Genomic DNA, 21,553 nt, shown 5'->3' on the forward strand with positions numbered 1-21,553 from the left:
CCCGGGGGCCGGATGCGGCCCTCCGAGGTCATTTACCTGGCCCCTGCCCTCAGTTTTATAATATAATATATTGTATATACATATAATATTGATAATAATATTATAATGCAATACAATATAACACTAATAATAATACCATATAATAATATTAATTATATATTCTATATTACATATAATATTACTAATAATCTTACAGTATAGTGGTATAGTTCAATATAGTAATATATAATGCTAAAATTGTGCTATGCTAATAATATAATATATTGTATGTACATATAATTTGTAAGCCACTCTGAGTCCCCTTTGGGGTGAGAAGGGTGTGATACAAATGTAGTAAATAAATGCAGTAAATAAATAATAAATTTTAGACTTAGGCTCACCCAAAGTCTGAAATGACTTGAAGGCACACAACAACAACAACAACAACAACAACAACCCTAATTAACTTGACTATCTCATTGGCCAGAAGCAGGACCACACTTCCCATTGAAATCCTGATAAATGTATGTTGGTTAAAATTGTTTTTATTTTTAAATATTGTATTGTTCTTTTATTGTTGTTGTTGTTGTTGTTGTTGTTGTTGCTGTTGTTTTTGCACTACAAATAAGACATATGCAGTGTGCATCAGAATTTGTTTGTATTTTTTTTCAAATGATAATCAGGCCCCTCAACAGCCTGAAGGATTGTGGACCGGCCCTCAGCTTAAAAAGTTTGAGGACCCCTGATGTAGACTTTGCAGTACAACTTGTAATACAATATTATACTAATAATAATAATGCAATATAATATTAATTATATATTAAATGTAATATTACTAATAATATTACAGTATAGTGATATAGTACAATATAGTAATTTAATGCTTATATTGTGCTATGCTAATAATATATTGTATGTCCATTTGATTTGTAAGCTACTCTGAGTCCTCACCCTCCGGCGTGAGGAGTGGGATATAAATGTAGTAAATAAACAAACATCCGAGGCATGTGAGCCTTTTTCAAGATCTATGTTGTTATTATTACAGTAGAGTCTCACTTATCCAAGCTAAACGGGCCGGCAGAACCTTGGATAAGCGAATATCTTGGATAATAAGGAGAGATTAAGGACAAGCCTATTAAACATCAAATTAGGTTATGATTTTACAAATTAAGCACCAAAACATCATGTTATATACAACACATTTGACAGAAAAAGTAGTTCATTACACATTAATGCTATGTAGTAATTACTGTATTTACGAATTTAGCAGCAAAATATCATATTATATTGAAAACATTGACTACAATAATAATAATAATAATAATAATAATAATAATAATAATAAAACTTTATTTATATCCCGCCACCATCTCTCCAACGGGGACTCAGGGCGGCTTACATGGGGCCAAAATGACTTGGATAATCCAGAACCTTGGTTAAGCGAGGGTTGGATAAGTGAGACTCTACTGTAATATTAATTATATATTAAATGTACTATTACTAATAATATTACGGTATAGTGATATAGTACAATATAGTAATTTAATGCTTATATTGTGCTGTGCTAATAATATATTGTATGTCCATTTGATTTATAAGCCGCTCTGAGTCCTCTTCAGGGTGAGAAGAGTGGGATATAAATGTAGTAAATAAACATCCAAGGCACATGAGCCTTTTTCAAGATCTATGTTGTTGCTGTTGTTGTTATTATTATTATTATTATAAGCAACATTTATATCCCGCCCTTCTCACCGAAAAGGGGACTCAGGGCAGCTTACAAGTTCTATGTACATACAATAAATTATATTAGCATACCACAATATAAGCATTATATATTGTACTATACCACTATAGGTTCAAATCCCGGGAGCGGAGTGAGTGCCCGCTGTTAGCTCCAGCTTCTGCCAACCTAGCAGTTCGAAAGCATGCCAATGTGAGTAGATCCATAGGTACTGCTCCGGCGGGAAGGTAACGGCGCTCCATGCAGTCATACCAGTGGCCACATGACCTTGGAGGTGTCTACGGACAACGCCGGCTCTTCGCCTTAGAAATGGAGATGAGCACCAACCCCCAGAGTCGGTCACGACTGGACTTAACGTCAGGGAAAACCTTTACCTTTTATACCACTATATTGCAATATTATTAGTAATATTACATGTAATATATAATATATAATCATAATAGTGTATTATTATATTTTATTACATTATATTATCAATATTATATGTATATTCAATATATTATTATGCTAATAATATTATTATGCTAATGCTGTTAGGAGCACTACACAAGCTTGTCATACCCAGAATTGTAGAAGAAGGTTGCTGGTTCTTGGGAATATACTTATTTTAGCACCTATAGAAAGGACTGATTGCATTTTTGCACATTTAGTGCATCTTAGCCCCCTTTTACATTGCCATATACAATCCAGATTATCTGCTTTGAACTGGGTTATATTGCAGTGTAGACTCATTGGAGTGTAGGCACTTAATGGCCCTCCAATGGAAGGCTGCCCAAGACTTCTAGCTGCTTGAGCATGTTGTCCATGTAGACTTTGCAGTACAACATCCGAGGCACATGAGCCTTTTTCAAGATCTCTGTTGGGTTCTGGCATTCCTTCTTTGGTGCCTTTGTTGTGGTTGAGAGTTGCCAATACTGAACTGTCCTTTGAAGATGGATGTTTGCCGATAGATGCACGTGAATGTATTTTTAATCTAAAGTGCTGGAATTCTGTGCTCCAAAAATAGAGCGGCCCAAAATAGCTCTCTGTTCATATTTCCTAGAGATGGTGGATGTTTGTAAGGTCAGCTTTCGTTGCAGAAATGTTTTCTGTTCTGAATATCGACGACGCACCTTGCTTTCCTTGATTTGCGCCCTCAAGAGTCCTGCTTCCTTCCTTCCAGATGGCACGAGGTGTCTGTCCACTGCCCTTTTTATGTTGTACTACTAGTGAACATGCGCAAAAAGCAGTGCAATGTTAAAAGGGCATTGGCCAGCAATGCTCAGTCGACTGAAATCCAGCTTTGGGAGTATGCAGTCTCTACTCCGACTCGCACATGGTGAAGGCGCCTATTCTCCAGAATTGTTGTTTTTTTTTAAATAATTTTTATTGTGCTTTATCTATAGTTACAGTGAAAGCAAGGAAAACAATTGTGTATACAAAGTGGGATGAAAGTAAAGAACAGAGTCCAAGAAAGGCAAAAAAAAAAAGACTTCCCATTGACCTCTTGAGGTTTTTAAAGTCTTATAGTCTATTTTCATCTCTGGTCTTAACAGTCTTGTTATTTTGATATATTTCACATATCAAGTAAGTCTATTGTTAATTTATATCCTTCTTTCTGAATCCTCGCCAATCTGTTTTTTCTTTGACTTCTCTTAGTCTTTGAGTTAAAGTATCTATTTGTATTAAATCAAACAGTTTAGAATCCAATCATTGATTTTTGAATCCTCCTTTTGATTCCATATTCTAGCTATAGCTAGTCTTGCCGTGGTTCCCATAAAAAATAGTATTTTGTCTTGATTCTTGTTTGTTTTTATTTTTGCATTTGATATACCTAATAAATATGTCTGGTGACAACGGAAACTTGATTCCTAGTATTGATTGTGACGCTTTGTGGACATTTTTCCAGTATTCTTTGAATTTTTTGCATTTCCACCATTGATGTATGAAAGTTCCTACTTCCTTGTTACATTTCCAGCATTTGTTCATATTGTGTTTATTAAAAATTGCTAATTTGGCAGGGGTGAGGTACCATCTAAAAAACATCTTATACCAGTTTTCTTGAATTTCAGTGGCCATGGTGTATTTTATTTTTTTATTCCATATTTCCTCCCACTGGTTTATGTTTATGCTATGCCCAATATCTTGTTTAATTTGTTCTTCCTCAGTTGACCATTGTAGTAACATCTGGTATAATATCCTAATAATTTTTTTCCCTTTTTTGCATTATGATTTCCCAAGGACCTTGGTTTTGTGAAAATCCCTTTTCTGTATCCTCTTTATAGCATTGTTTGAACTGATAGTATTGAAACCATGTTATATTTGGAAATTCTGTTTTAAGTTCATCATGGGTCTTTGTGTTAAAATTTTGAGTGTCTGATTTTTTCAAAATTTGTATGTTAGCCAATTTTCTGTTGCTAATTCTCATTTATGTTTGGCTTCTATTGGGATTTATTCTCCAGAATAGTTAAACTGATCTATGTGCAGGAACATTGGTGCATGTATGACAGGGGCCTTGCAAATGAGACCGCACATAATGTGTTAGTAGGCTGTGCATACCAGCAGAGGCCCATCAGCCTGGGAGATAAGAGCCAGATATCTCTCTCACTTGGTAAAAACATTCCTGCCTGATAACCTGGAGGCAGGTTGGGTGACTGTTTACAAGTCCGATGCATAGGAATGTGCCCCTCGCATCCCCAACATAGTTTTATCCTGTGCATGTGTGCACATGACTGTACGCTGCCCCAGAACATCAGTACTAACTTGGCAACTCTCAGTGCAGTCTTCCTCAGTTTCTGTGCTTTGCTTATTTCAGAGAACTTAACCAGATTGGAACTGAGCCTGAAAGTGAGGCAAAATCAAAACCAGGGGTCCTCAAACTTTTTAAGTGGAGGGCCGATTCACAGTCCCTCAGACTGTTGGGGGGGGCGGACGGCGGACTAGGATGAAATAGTCCAAAATTAGGATTGTTGTTGTTGTGTGCCTTCAAGTCATTTCAAACTTAGGTCAACCCTAAGTCTAACGCTTAGGACAGAGGTCAGGTAAATGACCTTGGAGGGCCTTAGTTTGGGGACCCCCGATCTAGACAATCTCATAAGACCATAGGTAAGCAAAGAGACCTCCAAAGACCATCTAGATGGTCTCATAAAACCATAGGTAAGGAAAAGGACCATCAAAGGCCATGTACATGATCTCATAAGGCCATCAGAAGACCATAGGTAAGGAAAGGGACCCTCAAAGGCCATCTAGATGGTCTCATAGGACCATAGGTAAGAAAAGTGATCTCCAAAAGCCATCTAGATGGTCTCCTAAGGCCGTAGCTAAGCAAAGAGACCTTCAAAGACCATCTAGACCAGGGGTCCCAAAACTTTTTAAACAGGGGGCCATGTCACGATCCTTTGGACCGTTGGAGGGCCGGACTATAGTTGGCCACTGAGCAATAATAATAATAATAATAATAACAACAACAACAATAAAAAAGAGGGTTGGCAGAGACCCTTTGGGCCATTGAGTCCAATCCTCTTCTGCCTTTGTGCACCGAAAGCACAAGCAGAGCACACCTGACAGATGGCCACCCAGCCTCAATGATGATGATGATGATAATAATAATAATAATAATAATAATAAAGAAGGTTAGAAGAGACCCCTTGGGCCATTTAGTCCAACCCCCTTCTGCCTCTGTGCACCAAAAGCACAAGCAAAGCATCCCTGACAGATGGCCACTCGCCTCAATGTTATTAATAATAATAATAATAATAATAATAATAATAATAATAATAATAATAAATCGTTTGCTGTGTCATACAACGTCGTTGTGTCAATAATAATAATAATAATACAGGGTTTTGGAACACAATACTCCTGACCTCACAATCGTGTTAAAAAACAAAGTATGGATTGTCGATGTTGCAATCCCAGGTGACAGAAGGATTGAGGAAAAACAACTGGAAAAGCTGACACAATATGAGGATTCAAAGATCGAATTACAAAGACTCTGGCACAAGTCGGTCAAGGTGGTCCCAGTGGTAATCGGCACACTGGGTGCAGTGCCTAAAGACCTAGGCCAGCACTTAACACAATCGGCGCTAACAAAATTACCATCTGCCAGCTGCAGAAGGCCACCTTACTGGGATCTGTACACATTATTCGCCGATACATCACACAGTCCTAGACACTTGGGAAATGTCCGACATATGATCCAATACAACAGCCAGCAGAGTGTCTGGTGTGGACTCATCTTGTTGTTTTTCAAATAATAATAACAATAATAATAAGGGTTTTAAGAGAAGAAGAGACCCCTTGGGTCATTTAGCCCAACCCCCTTCTGCCCTTGTGCTGTGGGGGCCGGATAAATGGCTTCGATGGGCCACATCTGGCCCCTGGGCCTTAGTTTGGGGACCCCTGATCTAGACAATCTCAAGACCATAGGTAAGCAAAATGACCTCCAAAGACCAGGCAGACTTAGGTCAACCCTAAGTCTAAAATTTAGGACAGGGGCCAGGTAAATGACCTTGGAGGGCCGCATTCGGCCCCCGGGCCTTAGTTTGGGGACCCCTGATCAAAACTGTAGGGTCAGTTTTAATGTGAATGTTCTTTGTAAGGGTGTACAGCAGTGATTCCCAAAGTGGGCGCTGGAGTGATCCAGGGGGGCGGTGATGGCAGCTATTAGGAAATGGGGGTGTGGCCAGAGGAGGGGCGGGGCCTCTTCCCAAGAGCCTGAGACAGGGCTGAGAATCTATACCTCTCCTGAGGCGCTTGTTGGGACACAGAGGGCGGAGCTAGGGAACGAGGCGGGGCCTCTTCCCAAGAGCATGAGACAGGGCTGAGCCTCTATACCTCTCCTGAGAGGCCTTTTAGGACTAAAGGGCGGGGCTAGGGGTGGGGAGGGGGCGGGGCCTCTTCCCAAGAGCATGAGACAGGGCTGAGCCTCTATACCTCTCCTGAGAGGCCTTTTAGGACTAAAGGGCGGGGCTAGGGGTGGGGAGGGGGCGGGGCCTCTTCCCAAGAGCATGAGACAGGGCTGAGCCTCTATACCTCTCCTGAGAGGCCTTTTAGGACTAAAGGGCGGGGCTAGGGGTGGGGAGGGGGCGGGGCCTCTTCCCAAGAGCGCGAGACAGGGCTGAGCCTCTGTATACCTCCCCTGAGGTGCTTGTTAGAACACGGGGGCGGGGTATAGAGGTTCAGTCCCGTCAGGCACTTGGGAAGAGGCCCCGCCCCCTCCTCTAGCCCCACCTCCTTCTGTAGCCCCGCCTCCTGTGTCCTGGCAGGTGCCGCAGGACAGGGATAGAAGCTCAGCCCTATCTCAGAGCTCATAACTCCGCCCATCCCAGTCCTGGCTGCCCTTTTGTGGCCCTGCCTACCTCCCTCCCAGCCCTGCATCTTGGACTAGGGGAGAGGCTCAGCCCCGCCCTCTTGAACAGGAACCACGCCCACCCCTCAAACCACGCTGCTTTGAGTAATATTTTTTCTGGAAAGGGGGCGGCAGGCCAAATAAGTTTGGGAACCATTGGTGTACAGTAATTTGAATGGAAGGATTTCTTCATCCCTAATGTATTAACAGATTATTTCCTTTTTCTGGAAAGAGCTGATATTCTGATGATGTTTATTTCTTTAAGAAATGCCAATACAGAGACCAAATCCTCGCTTTTTCTCCCACCCAAACTGGTGCCAACTTCTTTCCTGCTGCGGACAAGGGCTCTGACTTCATTGCACTACTGTACTTCCCAACTAGCAGTGCAATAGTATTGTCAAAGCACTTGCAAGCAGAACTGACAGCTTGGGTCTCGGGGCTTCGGTTGGCTTCTCCCCGTCTTCAAATAGATTGGAGCATCGGTGTCGAATAAGTTTGCATTCACTTGACCTCTGTTCCTCGGGCATGCTTTAACTGATACTGAAACAATGTGGGGCGAAATTTCTTTTACCACTGGAAAGGTTATTGCTTTCTCTGTTATGTGGCAACTTAATTGACAAAACTGCCTGAAGAAGTTAATTCCTTTGTCTTGGGTTGGGTATTACTATGTATGACGTGAACAGTAATGGATTATTCTGTGTGTTTTTAGTTCCAGGATGCTGAATCTGATCTCAATCACATCCAGGCCATGTTGGAGTATGAAATGAGAAAAGGGCTCCCGGATGGATTATCTCAAGAGGTAATGTTGGAGACTAGCCCGGAGGGGAAGTAAAGGAGAGAATTCCAAGAGAGCAATAAAACAAGCCTTTTATTGTTATCACAGCTGATGATAAGGTGAAACAGCCGTAGGCACCCACTCTACTGGGTCCGTACTATGCAAATGGCCGTCGCAACATGTGCGTAGCAAACAAAGAATTTATATCTCAGCTTATCTAAAATTGACCAATGGGTGAGGATCTTCCCCACCTTCCACACCTACTTGGCATAAGTGATACCTATGACCTCACTTGTTGATTTCAAGCTAACTTTTGGTCTTGGAACTTTCTGGAGAAAGGCACCAGCCCCCAAGAAGGGAGGGGCATATGTAGAAGCAAAGCTACATAGACAATAGTTTACTATTTTTCTGGCTTATGGTCCCTACAGTAATGTTCTAATTGTTGAAGTGTGAGACTCTGGCTTAGTGTGGGCAGCACTTACTCAAGGACTAAAAGTGTTGTTGAAGGCTTTCATGGCCGAAATCACTGGGTTGCTGTGAGTTTTCCGGGGTGTCTGGCCATGTTCCAGAAGCATTCTCTCCTGACGTTTCGCCCACCTATGGCAGGCATCCTCAGAGGTTGTGAGGTCTGTTGGGAGTTGTTAACTGGCCCTGGCTGTTTCCTAACAAAAAGGAGAAGTATTGTATATAATATAGTACGAGGTAAGTAGTGTTCAAGTTATATACTTCTATTGTAATGTAATCCTTTATACATACAAAATGTAACAAAAATGTATATACAGTAGAGTCTCACTTATCTAAGGTAAATGGGTCGGCAGAAGCTTGGATAAGCGAATATCTTGGATAATAAGTAGGGATTAAGGAAAAGCCTATTAAACATCAAATTAGGTTATGATTTTACAAATTAAGCACCAAAACATCACGTTATACAACAAATTTGACAGAAAAAGTAGTTCAATACGCAGTAATGTTCTGTTTTAATTACTGTATTTATGAATTTATCACCAAAATATCACCATGTATTGAAAACATTGACTACAAAAATGGCTTGAATAATCCAGAAACTTGGATAAGTGAGACTTGGATAAGTGAGACTCTACTGTATATAACTTGAACACTACTTACCTCGTACTATATTATATACCATACTTTTCCTTTTTGCTGTGTATTATAGACATCTGTGCATATAGTTACCTGGGTGTTTCCTGTCTGGAATTCCCTTGTTTTTGAGTGTTGTTATTTATTTACTTTCCTATTTTATAGTTTATTTTAAATACTGGTAGCCAGATTTTGTTCATTTTCACGGTTTCCCCCTTTCTGTTGAAATGGAACTCCAGACATGAAACAATCAGGGCCAGCTAACACCTCCTAACAAAGGATTCCCCCAGGCAGGTAGAATCCAGGCTTTGAAGTTGCAAGGCCACTCAATGCTAATCAACTGCAATATTCATTGGTCTCCACTACAAGCACTTTCCCCTTGATTCTGTTACAGGAAAACCCGTTGGTTCTCATTCAGCAACTTTCCTTGGTGAAGTCTCGTTACCAAGCCGTGTGTGAACGGCTTCAAGAAATCTCCGCCGAGAAGCAAGAGTCCATGCGCTCGATTCGTGCCACTCTTGCCAAGACGATGAAGCTGGTTCAGGAAATACAGCATCACGCAGGCATGGAGGTAATGCTCTGAGCTTTGCTCATGCAAGTTCTGGTGAACATACATGGGCCTTCAATCAGTTTCATAGGCCTTTAATTAACATTTCATATAAAAAATACCTACCATATATACTCGAGTATAAGCCAACCTGAATATAAGCCGAGGCACCTAATTTTAGCACAAGAAAACTGGGAAAACAATTGACTCCAGTATAAGCCGAGAGTGGTAAATTTCAGAAATAAAAATAGATACCAATAAAATTACATTAATTGAGGCATCGGTAGGTTAAATGTTTTTGAATATTTACATAAAGATAAGACTCTCCGACTCTGATTTATTTATTTCTCACATTTATATCCCACCCTTCTCACCCGAAGGGACTCAGGGCGGCTTACAGTAATGGCAACAATTTGATGCCCGTACAAATCAATATCATAAAACATTTAAAAACTACTAAAATACAATATAAATTACCAAATATAAATTGCAAACATGAAATCATATCTGTTCATCCTCATGCTTTGTCTGTAGTTCAGTCAGAATAAATCATTATTCTCTTCTTATAAATAATAAATAAAACTATCTCCCGGATGGAACTCAGGGCGGTTTCCAATCATAAAAACAACACAAACATTACATAACAAACATAACACATTATTAAACAAAGTAAAAATACAATTATAGAAATAAATAACACTTACATGACCTGATCAAGGGGACGGGAACCATAAACCCAATACAGTAGAGTCTCACTTATCCAAGCCTCGCTTATCCAAGCCTCTGGATAATCCAAGCCATTTTTGTAGTCAATGTTTTCAATACATCATGATATTTTGGTGCTAAATTTGTAAATACAGTAATTACAACATAACATTACTGCGTATTGAACTACTTTTTCTGTCAAATTTGTTGTATAACATGAAGTTTTGGTGCTTAATTTGTAAAATCATAACCTAATTTGATGTTTAATAGGCTTTTCCTTAATCCCTCCTTATTATCCAAGATATTCGCTTATCCAAGCTTCTGCCGGCCCGTTTAGCTTGGATAAGTGAGACTCTTCTGTATATTAAAATGTATCATTTTAAGTTAGAGAAAACTTGTGCAATATATTCAGGCCCAGAAATCGGCGGTATTCCAATGTAATTACTGAAAAACCTGCCAACACCACCAGGTTCCTTACAGAAATTAGATAATGTAGGGGATTGCCTGATCTCTTTTGGCAATGCATTCTTCAATGTAAATGCCCTTATGTATCCTTTTAATAATAATAATAGGGTAAAATAATAAACGTAATAACAATACTACTATCAGGGTGAAATAATGTATTAATAATAATAAAAATAGAGTAAAATAAATGTAATAGTAACAATAATAATAGAGTAAAATAATAAATGTAATAATACCAATAATACTAGAGAATAGTAATAAATATAATAATACCAATAATAATTGAGAATAATAATGAATGTAATAATGCCAATAATAATAGAGAACAATAATAAATGTACCATATATACTCGAGTATAAGCTGACCAGGACCCTCACTTGAGTAAGCCTAAAAAAGGGCTGAAAAACCCGACGAGTATATACAGTAACTGTCATTAAAGCAACATATTCTCATATTTAACATGGGATGGGGTTTCCCAGTCTGACATAGATTTTTTGAGAGGTTCTTTAGGACATGGACTTGCTTCTTTCTCCTCTCCAGACTTCACCTCTTTCTGAAGAAGAACAGCTTGCAATGCAACACTTAATGCTCCACACGCCTGAAGTTACAGAAGCCCTGGCAAAACAGGTAAATCTGATCCAGTAGAATGTGCTTCTTTGTGTATTTTTCCCTCTGGAATGACTCAAAAGTGACTTTTTCTAATGACTCGAGCAACTGCGGGTACCCAAGCTAGTAATTAAATAATAAATAATAATAAATAAATCAAATTTCCCCTTTATTATTATGTGAATATTGTTCGGCTATATCTGTGATCTGTTACATTTGAAAATATAACTGCATATTTTAAACACTTTCTTAATTTGTGATCAATCCTTCTTCCGCAGGAGTGTCCAAACACGAATGCCACTGACGCCAATTGACGTTGAAAAATGAGGCCATACCTTAAGTGACCTATTTGTTTTTGTCAAATAGTTTTTGTTGATCATTCTGGATTTGTACAGAGGTCCTAAAATGTTTGTAAGTAAGTTTAAGTGTTGATGAAGCGTATCCTAATGTGCTATGGTGTTCATATTGTGAATAAATATATTGAGATTTAAACAACTTGAAGATGCTTCCAACCAGCCAACACTGTTAATGTTTCATCCAAGTTGAGAACACTAATGTGTTGAAGGCTTTCATGGCTGGAATCACAGGGTTGCTGTGTATCTTTTGGGCTATATGGCCATGTTCCAGAAATATTAATAAATATTATTGATAAATATTATTTATATTAATAATAGTAATGTTTAGTAATATTGTTTAGTAATGTTTAGTAATAAAGCTTATTACTAATGTTTAGTAATAAAGCTTATTACTAATGTTTAGTAATAAAGTTTATTATTAATGTTTAGTAATAAAGTTTATTACTGATGTTTAGTAATACAGTAGAGTCTCACTTATCCAACATAAACGGGCCGGCAGAACGTTGGATAAGCAAATATGTTGGATAATAAGGGGAGATGAAGGAGAAGCCTATTCAACATCAAATTAGGTTATGAATTTACAAATTAAGCACCAAAACATCATGTTATACAACAAATTTGACAGAAAAAGTAGTTAAATATGCAGTAATGCTACATAGTAACTACTGTATTTATGAATTTAGCACCAAAAAATCACGATATATTGAAAACATTGACTAAAAAATGTGTTGGATAATCCAGAACGTTGGATAAGTGAATGCTGGATAAGTGAGACTCTACTGTAGTTTATTACTGATGTTTAGTAGTAAAGTTTATTACAGATTTTAGTAGTAAAGATTATTACGGATATTTAGTAGTAAAGATTGTTACGGATATTTGTTAATAAATGTTTATTAATAAATATTATTATTTATTTATTTTACTTCTGGAACATGGCCATACAGCCTGAAAAACACACAACAACCCTGAGAACACTAATGTTTCATCCAAGATGAGAACACATGTATTTATAGCCTTTTATTATTTGCACACCATTCAGTACAGCTTTCATAAATTAAAATTGGCTGTAAATAGTCCAGTATTCTAAAAATATTTTTGAAATGCAGTGATTAAATAGAGATGTTAAATGGGGTTACTAGTTGTAAGTGTCCTTATGATATGGAATAACCCCTGACGATGTTTTTCTTTTCATTTTGATCTTGTGAACTCTAGCTTTGCAGAAATATACATTCCACACTTTTTACAATTATGAAGCAATAAGAGCTTGTTTTCCTTCCAGAAATGTGAACGGATGATGTACATTCAATATTGTGTTGTCGAAGGCTTTCATGGCCGGGATCACAGGGTTGTTGTGTGTTTTCCGGGCTGTATGGCCATGTTCCAGAAGCATTCTCTCCTGACGTTTCGCCCACATCTATGGCAGGCATCCTCAGAGGTTGTATATATGAACCCACTTGCCTAGTTTCCAACAGACCTCACAACCTCTGAGGATGCCTGCCATAGATGTGGATGAAACGTCAGGAGTGAATGCTTCTGGAACATGGCCATACAGCCCGGAAAACACACAACAACTCTATATTCAATATTATTCATGACCATCTTTTGTCAATAGGCTCTTAAAGAGTTCCATTTTGTCAGTTTGTGCCTAAAGAGAGAATTCTATAATACTATTTATAAATAAACAAACATGAAATATGGCTTTAACTGGTTTAGTTGGTCTTTAAAGCTCTACTATTTGCTCATCACTTTCAGACTAAGGCTGGCTGATTTTAGTGAGTGAAAAACACTCCATGAACTTCTCTCAGTCTTAGTAGCTAGATCTCATGGTAAAACATATTGGTTCTAATCCACAAAGACATCTGGATGAACCCAGATGTGTATTTTCGTTCCTTTTGAATTGAAAAAGAGGTTTAGGAGAGGTTCACTTGCTCTGTAGACTGAGCTAAAGTTTAGTTGCTGGGAGACAACCAAGCTGCAAACATATGAGCGGAGAAGCTCTGTTGGAGTGCATGAACCAAAGGCTTCCACTAGACTTGAGGTACTATTTTTATTATTGGCTTGCTGTGAGTTTCCCAGGCTGTCTGGCCATTTTCCAGAAGCAATCTCTCCTGACGTTTTGCCCACATCTACGGCAGGCATCCTCGGAGGTTGTGAGGTCTGTTGGAAACTAGGCAAGTGGGGTTTGTGGCAAGTGTGAATGTTGCCATTGGCTAGCTTGATTAGCACTGAATGGTTTCAAAGCCTGGCTGCTTCCTGCCTGGGGGAATCCTTTGTTGGGAGGTGTTAGCTGGCCTTTGTTGTTCCTCAGCAGTTCGTATTAGGAGCTGGCCTTATGAAATTGTGGCTGCGGAAGTCTTATTTATTTTATTTGCAACATTGATATCCCGCCCGTCTCACCCCGAAGGGGACTCAGGGTGGCTTACAAGATCTATGTATTTATTATTTATTTATTTACAGTATTTATATTCTGCCCTTCTCACCCCGAAGGGGACTCAGGGCAGATTACAAGGAACACATATATGGCAAACATTCAATGCCAACAGACAAACAACATATATAGACAGACACAGAGGCATTTAACTCTTTTTTTTTCCAGCTTCACGATTCCGGCCACAGGGGGAGCTGTTGCTTCACTGTCCACTAGTGGCTATACTTCCTCATTCCTTTCCATGTGTTTTGCTGGCAGTTTTATGATGTTGTAAATTAGTTAAATTAGCCTACCGCATAAAGTGTACCTAAATTTCCCTACTTGACAGATGCAACTGTCTTTCGGGGATGCATAGGTCAACAGCAAGCCAGGCTATTTAATGGTCGGGGGTTTAACCCGACCCGGGCTTCGAACTCATGACCTCTCGATCAGTAGTGATTTATTGCAGCTGGTTACTAGCCAGCTGCGCCACAGCCCGGCCCTTCCATACAATGTACATACAATATATTATTAGCATAGATCAATATTAGCATTATATATTACTGTACTATATTGTACTACAGTGTTCCCTCACTTATTGCTGGGGTTAGGTTCTAGGACCAACCGCAATAAATGAAAATCCGCAAAGTAGGGATGTTATATTTTAATATTTATACATTATTTTAGTAGTCATACACTAAGTCTTTATCAACCAATCGTGTGTTGATAAATCGCCTCCTTCTCCTCCTGTTGCCACTTGGGCTGCTTTTCTCTACCTTTGGATTCTTCTTCCTCCCTTCCTTAGGCTAAATTGTAATTTTTTATGATTTATAATAGTCTTTTAGAGTTTATTGAAAAACCGCAAAACAGCAAATCCGCAAAAGTGAACCATGAAGTAGTGAGGGAACACTGTATACTGCAATATTATTAGTAAAGTTATGTGTAATATAGAATATACAATTATTATATTGTATTATTAGTATTATATTGTACTAGCTTTGCCCGGCCACGCGTTGCTGCCGTGATTCCATCAATCCTTTATATATATAGATCGATAATATTATAATGTATTACGATATAATACTGATAATAATACAATTTAATAATATTATATATTAAATGTAATATTACTAATAATATTACAATGTAATGATATAGTACAATATAGTAATTGAATGCTAGTACTATGCTCATAATATAATGTATTGTATGTGAATGTAATTTGTAAGCCGCTCTGAGTCCCCTTTGGGGTGAGAAGGGCGGCATATAAATGAAGTAAATAAACAATAAATAAATAGTAAATAATCGACCATCCAGTCTTAACCAAAGTATATCTAAGGTACTGGAGATCAGAGCCCCGGGGAATTCCTACTCAGAAGTAACTCTTGCTTAACTACTGCTATTAAATATGGCTTATGCTTAGGTCAGTTAGCATTGGAGTGCCGCAGCGAGGCTGTTTTGATCAGAGGAATAATGGGACCACAAAACTGAATCTGCTCTGTCAGCTTGGCCATTCTTCCAGGGAGACATTCAATTTCAACCCAGAACATAAGCAGTTTCTTTGTTGGCAGGATTGCAAACTGCTGTGCTAGGGAGATGGAAGCTGCTGGTGAATCCGGGTTTACAGGGAGCAATTCCACGTTTAAACAGTCCCGTGTGTTTAGGGCTATTTTGAGGCCACAAATTGGAATAGGTAGAACGGAAGTTGTTTTATTAATTGCCGAAGCATCAACTAATGCATTTGGGTGTCTTGAGTAATCAATGCCTCTCTACCACTGAGTAATAAAGTCAGCATTGACTGACCTTGCACTTTTCATACTTATTTATGGTTGTGAAACCTGGACAGTGGAGAACATTGATAGGAAGAGAATCAACCCATTTGAAACGTCGTACGGGAGAAAATATGGAAGTCATGGACTGGTGCGGAAATACATATACCGTATATACCTGAGTATAAGCTGACCCGAATCAAAGCCGAGGCACCTAATTTTACCACAAAAAAACTGGGAAAACATTGACTCCAGTATAAGCCGAGAGTGGTAAATTTCAGAAATAGAAACAAATATTATTATTTATTATTATTATTATTTAATATAATATTATTATTTATTATTTCTGATATTTCTACCCTGCCCTTCTCCCCAAGGGGACTCAGGGCGGCTTACACAACTGGCAGGATCACTGCCAGTATATCATAATACAATAAAGTAAGAATAAAACAGTTAAAATAGTTAAATAACATAGTAAAATACAATATTTTACTGTGGCGCAGCTGGCTAGTAACCAGCTGCTATAAATCACTAATGACCAAGAGGTCATGAGTTCGAAGCCCGGGTCGGGTTAAGCCTCCGACCATTAATAGCCCCGGCTTGCTGTTGACCTATGCAGCCCCGAAAGACAGTTGCATCTGTCAATTAGGGAAATTTAGGGATGCTTTATGCGGGAGGCTAATTTACAACACTATAACACTACAACACTATAACACTATAACACGCCAGCAAAACACGAGGAAAGGAATGAGGAAGTACAGCCACTATGGACGGTGAAGCAACAGCTCCCCCTGTGGCCGGAATCGTGAAGCTGGAAAAATGTTAAAAATGCCTCTGAGTCTGTCTAATGTATGTTGTTTGTCTGTTGGCATTGAATGTTTGCCATATATATGTGTTCATTGTAATCCGCCCTGAGTCCCCTTCGGGGTGAGAAGGGCGGAATATAAATACTGTAAATAAATCAATAAATATATAAAAGATTTATAGACAGTGCAACACCAAATATATATGCCAATCATTCATCAGACCTTGTGCAAAAGCCTTAATCCAATCCATGTAACACTAACTGAGTTCATTCATTAAAAGCTTGCGCGCATAGCCAATGAAATTACATGAATTGAGGCATCAGTAGGTTAAATGTTTTTGAATATTTACATCAAGCTCAAATTTAAGATAAGACTGTCCAACTCTGATCAAATCATGATTCTCATCTTCTTCCATGTAAATGTGCTTATGTATCCCTTTAATAATAATAGAGTAAAATAATATATGTAATAATAATAATAATACAGGAAAATAATACACGTAGTAATAAATATTATTATTAATACATTTATTATTTCACTCTGATATTATTATTATATTTATTATTTTACTCTAAGATCAGAGTGAAATAATAAATGTACAGTAGAGTCTCACTTATCCAACATAAATGGGCCGGCAGAACGTTGGATAAGCGAATATGTTGGATAATAAGGAGGGATTAAGGAAAAGCCTATTAAACATCAAATGAGGTTATGATTTTACAAATTAAGCACCAAAACATCATGTTATACAACAAATTTGACAGAAAAAGTAGTTCAATACGCAGTAATGCTATGTAGTAATTACTGTATTTACGAATTTAGCACCAAAATATCACGATGTATTGAAAACATTGACTACAAAAATGTGTTGGATAATCCAGAATATTGGATAAGCGAGTGTTGGATAAGTGAGACTCTACTGTACCAATAAAATTACATTGAGGCATCAGTAGGTTAAATGTTTTTGAATATTTACATCGAGCTCAAATTTAAGATAAGACTGTCCAACTCTGATCCAATCATGATTCTCATCTTCAATGTAAATGTGCTTATGTATCCCTTTAATAATAATAAAGTAATACATGTAATAATAATAATAATAAATACAGGAAAATAATACATGTAATAATAGAGTAAATAATAAATGGAATAATAATAATATCAGAGTGAAATAATAAGTGTATTAATAATAATAGAAATAGAGTAAAATAACTAATAGTAGCAACAATAATAGAGAAAAATAATAACCGTAACAATACCAATAATAGAGAAAAATAATAAATGTACCATATATTCTCGAGTATAAGCTGATCCAAATATAAGCCAACCAGGACCCTCACCCGAGTATAAGCCGAGGGAGGCTTTTTCAGTCTTAAAAAGAGGGCTGAAAAACTAGGCTTATACTCGAGTATATACAGTAAATCTATACACAACTGAGCTCCCAGTGGCGCAGCGTGTTAAAGCGCTGAGCTGCTGAACTTGTGGACTGAAAGGTTGCAGGTTTGAATCCGGGGAGTGGAGTGAGCATCCACTGTTAGCTCCAGCTTCTGCCAAACATAGTTCGAAAACATGAAAATGTGAGTAGATCAATAGGTACCGCTTCGGTGGGAAGGTAACGGTGCTCCATACAGCCATGCCAATGGCCACAAGACCTTGGAGGTGTCTACGGACAACGCCGGCTCTTGGGCTTAGAAATGGAGATGAGCACCAACCCCCAGTGTGAACCCAAATAATAATGGATCTGGACCAAACTTGGCATGCATTCCCGATATGCCCACATTTGAAGACTGGTGGGTTTTGAGGGGAATTGGCCTGGACATTTTGGACTTGTAGGTACTGGGATGTATAGTTCACCTGTGATTAATGAGCGCTCTGAACTCCACCAAAGATGGAATTGTACCAAACTCGGCACACAGAGCCCCCATTTCCAGCAAAAAATACTGGAGGTCTTTTGGGAGAAATTCACCTTGATTTTGGGGAGAGTTTGAGGGGACTGACTCACCACAGTGGGAGTTGTAGTTCCCTTCTCAAGAGGGAAAGAGACCACCCGCATGCGCAGTGCAGTGCTTTCCCCGGGTGCCCTAGCGCGCATGCGTGCTGCGGTTTGTTTCCTGGCTGCCGGCGAATGCAGCAGAGCGGCGGCCGGAGTGGAGGCAGCAGCGGCGGCGGCGCATGCGCAGTGAGTGGCAGGCGGGGGTTACCTCAGTTTTTTTCCTCGGTCGTTCCCGCCCTCCGTCCGCCGGAGGAGCCGCCGGGAAGCGCCGTTTTCCTCCCGCTGAGGGGAAATATGGGGGGCGCTTCGGAGTGGGGACGGCGGCGGGGGCTCGGTGGGCCTTGAGAAGGGGCTCCATGGGCTCACCGAGGCGTGTGTTTGCCTCCCCCAGAGAGGCGGGCGGCGGCTGAGGGGACGAGAGGCGGAGAGAGCCGAGCAGGCCCGGACTGGAGCCATGGACGAGCAGAGCGTGGAGGTAGGCAAGGCCCTGCTGCTGCTCACTGCTGTTGTTGACATTCTTATTCTTGGTGTTGTTGTGTGTCTTTCGGGCTGTGTGGCCATGTTCCAGAAGCATTCTCTCCTGACGTTTCGCCCACATCTATGGCAGGCATCCTCAGAGGTTGTGAGGTATTCTTATTCTTATTCACAAACTCCGGCCCTCCAGGTGTTTTGAGGCAAGTGTGAATGCTGCAATTGGGCCACTTTGATTAGCATTGAATGGCCTTGCAGCTTCAAAGCCAGCCTCCTGCCTGGGGGAATTTTTTGTTGGGTTCTCCCCCAGTGTTTAGTTAGTTTCATCTTGTCTCCTGTGCCATGCTAATTTTATAATAATAATAATAAAAATAATAATTTTATTTTTGTACCCCGCCACCATCTCCCCAGAAGGACTCGGGGCGGCTTACAGATATAAAACCAACATACAATAATATCAAATACAAAAACACACAAATAAATTTAAAAGGCGTTTAAAAAATCACAATCATTATAAAACACTTGAGAAATTTTATATACAGTAGAGCAGGGGTCCTCAAACTTTTAAAGCAGAGGGCCGTTTCACAATCCTTCAGACTGTTGAGGGGCCGAATTATCATTTGGAAAAAAAAACGCAACAACAACAACAACAATGAAAGAACAATACAATATTTAAAAATGAAAACAATTGTAACCGGCATAAACCTATCAGGATTTCAATGGGAAATGTGGGCCTGCTTCTGGCCAATGAGATAGTCAAGTGAATTAGGATTGTTGTTGTTGTTGTGTGCCTTCAAGTCATTTCAGACTTTGGGCGAGCCTAAGTCTAAAATTATTTATTTATTCATTTACTACATTTATTTATTACATTTATATCCCGCCCTTCTCATCCTGAAGGGGACTCAGAGCAGCTGTATGTACATACAATATGTATTATATTATTAGCATAGCACAATATTAGCATTATATATTACTACTAGCTGTGCCCGGCCACGCGTTGCTGTGGTGAAGTATGGTGGTATGGGAAATAAAGTATTGAGGAATTGGTGGTAGTTAAGGTAAAGGGTCCCCTGGGCTGAGTGGGTTGCTAGGAGACCAAGTGAGCGGAGCTTAGCCTTCTAACTGGCAGCAATTGGATAAAAACAATTATTCCTCTCCCTCTAATTAGGACTTTATTTTTCTTTTCTTTTTGTTGTATCAACCTAGAGGCATGGATGAGGGGTTGTGATGTCAATTTTTGAGGTTGGGGGGTGTTTACTTTTGTTGTTTTGTCCGCTGCCGTGATGCCATCACTCTTTTATATATATAGATATTGAACGATACCACTATACTTTAATATTATATGTAATATATAACATATAATTAATATTATTATATGGTATTAGTATTATATTGTATAACATTATAATATTATTATCAATATTATATGTAAATACAATATATTATTAAAATGATATAAAAATATTATATTATAAAACTGAGGGCGGGGGCCAGGTAAATGACCTTGGAGGGCCGCATCCGGCCCCCGGGCCTTAGTTTGGGGACCCCTGCAGTAGAGTCTCACTTATCCAAGCTAAACATAATAATATTATGATGTAATATTATAATGTAATAATAATTATAATTCACTATTATAATTGTATATTTATATTACCTGCAATATTACTAATAATATTGCAATATATTTGTATAATATAATATATTGTATGTATATATACAGTAGAGTCTCACTTATCCAAGCTAAACATAATATTATGATGTAATATTATAATGTAATAATAATTATAATTCACTATTATAATTGTATATTTATATTACCTGCAATATTACTAATAATATTGCAATATATTTGTATAATATAATATATTGTATGTATATATACAGTAGAGTCTCACTTATCCAACGTAAACGGGCCGGCAGAATGTTGGATAAGCGAATATGTTGGATAATAAGGAGAGATTAAGGAAAAGCCTATTAAACATCAAATTACGTTATGATTTTACAAATTAAGCACCAAAACATCATTTTATACAACAAATTTGACAGAAAACGTAGTTCAATACGCAGTAATGTTATGTTGTAATTACTGTATTTACAAATTTAGCACCAAAATATCACGATATATTGAAAACATTGACTACAAAAATGGCTTGGATAATCCAGAACCTTGGATAACCAAGGCTTGGATAAGTGAGACTCTACTGTACATATTTATTTATTTATTTATTTCCATCCCGTTCCCATCCCCTTGATCTGGTCATGTAAGTGTTATTTATTGTTATAATTGTATTATTTTACTTTATGTTATTATGTTGTTATGTAATGTTTGTGTTGCTTTTATGACTGTAAACCACCCTGAGTCCCATCCGGGAGATAGGGCGGTATATAAATAAAGTTTTATTATTATTATTATTATTATTATTATTATTATTATTATTATTATTATCCTTTCTGTCCCGCCCTTCTCACCCGAAGGGACTCAGGGCGACTTACAAATTATATGTA

At 38.5% G+C, this 21,553-nt stretch overlaps 2 protein-coding genes and 2 non-coding genes across 6 annotated transcripts in view; all 4 read left to right on the forward strand.

Moving 5' to 3' along the window:
- The window catches only part of ska2 (spindle and kinetochore associated complex subunit 2), a 37,279-nt gene extending 23,980 nt beyond the window's left edge, over positions 1-13,299 (forward strand). For all 3 annotated transcript variants that reach the window (XM_062960372.1, XM_062960370.1, XM_062960371.1), the window contains exons 2-5: positions 7,759-7,848; positions 9,317-9,493; positions 11,181-11,267; positions 11,525-13,299. In XM_062960372.1, the coding sequence (XP_062816442.1) occupies positions 7,759-7,848; positions 9,317-9,493; positions 11,181-11,267; positions 11,525-11,560 (390 nt within the window). In that variant the 3' untranslated portion in view covers positions 11,561-13,299. The remainder of the gene's footprint in view (positions 1-7,758; positions 7,849-9,316; positions 9,494-11,180; positions 11,268-11,524) is intronic.
- Positions 2,887-2,983, forward strand: mir130a-2 (microRNA mir-130a-2). Its single transcript, NR_129845.1, has one exon. It is a non-coding gene; the product is annotated as a microRNA mir-130a-2 (primary transcript).
- mir301a (microRNA mir-301a) lies at positions 7,376-7,473 on the forward strand. Its single transcript, NR_129948.1, has one exon. It is a non-coding gene; the product is annotated as a microRNA mir-301a (primary transcript).
- Positions 13,300-18,744: 5,445 nt separating the features above from the next.
- Positions 18,745-21,553, forward strand: part of trim37 (tripartite motif containing 37) — a 55,917-nt gene continuing 53,108 nt past the window's right edge. Inside the window, exons 1-2 of the mRNA XM_062958937.1 lie at positions 18,745-18,763; positions 18,969-19,052. Coding sequence (XP_062815007.1) covers positions 19,032-19,052 — 21 coding nt within the window. The 5' untranslated portion in view covers positions 18,745-18,763; positions 18,969-19,031. The remainder of the gene's footprint in view (positions 18,764-18,968; positions 19,053-21,553) is intronic.

This window comes from Anolis carolinensis, unplaced genomic scaffold (genome assembly GCF_035594765.1).
Source record: "Anolis carolinensis isolate JA03-04 unplaced genomic scaffold, rAnoCar3.1.pri scaffold_7, whole genome shotgun sequence".
Classification (NCBI taxonomy): domain Eukaryota; kingdom Metazoa; phylum Chordata; class Lepidosauria; order Squamata; family Dactyloidae; genus Anolis; species Anolis carolinensis.